Source organism: Cyprinodon variegatus, unplaced genomic scaffold (assembly GCF_000732505.1).
Source record: "Cyprinodon variegatus isolate N-32 unplaced genomic scaffold, C_variegatus-1.0 Scaffold351, whole genome shotgun sequence".
Taxonomy (NCBI): domain Eukaryota; kingdom Metazoa; phylum Chordata; class Actinopteri; order Cyprinodontiformes; family Cyprinodontidae; genus Cyprinodon; species Cyprinodon variegatus.
In genome coordinates, this window is record NW_015150804.1 from 770,022 (window position 1) to 772,588 (window position 2,567).

Consider the following 2,567-nt stretch of genomic DNA (forward strand, 5'->3'; position numbering starts at 1 on the left):
CATGTTGAAGTTCATTTTCATGCTGGAAGGAAAACCTCCAACCAAATCACAGCTCTTCTGCTGCCTCTAACAGAGTTGTCCCTTTTTTAGTTCAGTCAGCTTTCACCTCCCTGTTAACGAAAGACGTCCCTCAGCATAGTGCATCCATCCCCATGCTTCATTATTGGAGGCTTTCTTCAGGGAAATGTGGAGTTTTATACAAACAGGCCTTTTTATGGCTCACTTGCTGCAACTTCTTAGGTTAAACTTTATCCTCAATGTTACACCCTTATATTTTTATTCAAAGTCTGAAGAGCTTACTAATAAAGACCTGATGTCTTCTGAATTGCAACAGAAGAGGTTACCTCTGTATAAGGTAAAGATTTCTAGCACAATATATAAATAAGCGTTAGTATAATTTACCTGCCTTTGGGGTGATCAGTTTGTGAATTAAATTATTGGTGAAAATTTTTTTTTAAATTATGTTTAATAAATGCAATTAACAAAAATATAGGAATAGAGTTTACAGATCATTTATAAATTACAAACATATTAATGGCAACTTTAAAGCTTATTTAAAAATGGTCTACATTTTTGCTAAACTTGCTACAAAAATTTAATTCATGATCATTTACAGATTTACAAAACAAATGAAATTGATTTCACTTGAAGTGCATTGTGCTTCTATATAAATTGTAGATTGGTTGCAGTCTGGTCCACTTTGGAATAACAAGCTGCCTTCAGGGGATGATGTAGTCTTTATACTGCTGCTGAGGCTGCTCATCAATGTATTTCTTTATGTACCAGCAGGAGACATGAGCCTTTAGGTTCTCCTCTACAAGAAAATCCATGGCTGCCTGCAAAATAACACAACTTTAGAAGGTGACCTGACCGCTGACTGATCCCTCAGTTTAGAAGTCCTACCTTTGACAACACTGCTGCAATGCCTTGGCCTCGAAACGTCTCAGGAACGAATGTGGACATGAGGTCCACCTCCTTCTGGCCTGTGAACTTGTATTTCAGCACCGCGCAGTCATCGGCTCCTGGAAAAACACAACAAAAACTTTTAAAGTATTTCTCAAGATCTACAAACATGCAACACAACAGTTCATATGAGTCCATATGAACAAAATGCATTAAAAATATGTGTCATATTTCTTCCATATATCAGCCGAACTACAGTTCGGGTTGACCCAGTCAGTTTAACATATGGGTTATGAACTAAACTTTCGCAGAACTTTTTAAAAATCTAAAATGATAGAAATCTCAAGGGAATTCGGCACAGTTGGCAGAATCGTTTCCTCAATCAAAACAACACATCTCCTACTGAGATTAAAAGTAATCTCTAAAGAAATAAAATGAGATTATTTGCTCCATGTGTTTCATGAGGCCAGAAGTGGACCCTGGACTCTCCTGTTGATCCTAACCAGGCTTCTGAACCCACCAACCCGGCAGAGAGGTTACCTTCGCCGCTTCCCGCGGTGATGGTGAAGCGGTGGTTCTGTCGGTCATGTTTCACCGTAAACCGTCCGCTGCAGCTGGAGGCGCTGGTGGAGGTTTGGCAGGAAGAGACCAGGCGGGTCAATTCAAAGAGTCTAGAAGTTAATTTAGAGGCCATTTAACTCAAGCAGGGAAAACATACGAGATGCATGCGCGGCGTGACCGAGAGGTCGTCCTGCAACTGGTCCACCAGAGGGCGCAAAAGATCAGAGTAAGGCACATCTGACCTTGAAAACATTTAAATTAAACAAACTTAACAAAGAAACATTAAAATGTCTGACCCAAAATTACAATAATATAATATTTGTTTATTTATAGATCAGTCATAAATAAACTAACATTAATGTTTAGATTTTTTTAGAATATAAAAAAAATATTAGAAAAAGAAAACCTCTCCATTGTCAGAACTTAGATGAAGGACCCGGAACTCAGGCAGACAGAACTGAATTGATTTAAAAAAAAAAAAAAAAAGCATTTATTAACTGTAAGCTGTAGCGGGAGAAACTCAGGTTAGTGAACACGAAACTCTGACAGGGAACGATGGTGAGCAAGTGAGTCACTAACCTGGTTTTAAAGTTGAGACTGAGCCCAGAGGAAGGAGTGGAAACCAGCCGTATAATTCTTCACAGCATGTTGCGCAAGCCGCCCAGAAAGTTCCAGGTTTGGAAGCAGAGCAGACTGATGAGCCAGAAGAAAAGGAGTATCCGGAGGGAGAATCCAAAGTCTGTGCGGAAGCAGATGTCCAGGCCAGAAGATCAGAGCTCCAAAGAGGTACCAAAGGGAAATCCAACCCGGGGTCAGGAGACAGGTCCGAGGTCGTTAGCACGCAGAATCCAATAGAAGTCCAAAGACCGGTCAGGTAAATCAGGCAAACTCAGAAGTCCAGGAGCAGAAACTAGTCAGGATCAGCGAATCAAAAACACATTGAGTAAACTAGAGAACTCTCACACACAGTTCAAATAATCTGGCACTGATGGCTGGGAACAAGCAGTTTAAATAGGAACTGGAACAGGTGGATCTGAAGAGTGAAAATGAAATCTGGGTGAAGCTTGGCAGGTGGAAGACATAAACCAATAATCCAGTCATCA

General features: G+C 40.3%; 1 protein-coding gene across 1 annotated transcript; it reads right to left on the reverse strand.

Annotated features, from left to right (window-relative positions):
* Positions 1-478: 478 nt before the first annotated feature.
* Positions 479-1,647, reverse strand: LOC107091766 (protein NATD1-like). Its single transcript, XM_015385910.1, has 3 exons — positions 1,444-1,647; positions 904-1,022; positions 479-836 (listed from the first exon to the last, which is right to left on the reverse strand). The coding sequence occupies exons 1-3, from the start codon at positions 1,595-1,597 to the stop codon at positions 720-722; spliced, it is 390 nt and encodes a 129-aa protein (XP_015241396.1). The 5' UTR covers positions 1,598-1,647; the 3' UTR covers positions 479-719.
* Between the last annotated feature and the right edge of the window lie 920 nt (positions 1,648-2,567).

What these genes read in the sequence shown, in the direction of transcription:
- LOC107091766 (XM_015385910.1), bottom strand. Translation starts at nt 1,597, where the DNA reads ATGGCCTCTAAATTAACTTCTAGACTCTTTGAATTGACCCGCCTGGTC. An exon ending in CACCGCGGGAAGCGGCGAAG is followed by an intron (nt 1,023 to 1,443) that starts GTAACCTCTCTG and finishes GTGTTTTTCCAG; the next exon opens with GAGCCGATGACTGCGCGGTG. An exon ending in TTGCAGCAGTGTTGTCAAAG is followed by an intron (nt 837 to 903) that starts GTAGGACTTCTA and finishes GTTATTTTGCAG; the next exon opens with GCAGCCATGGATTTTCTTGT.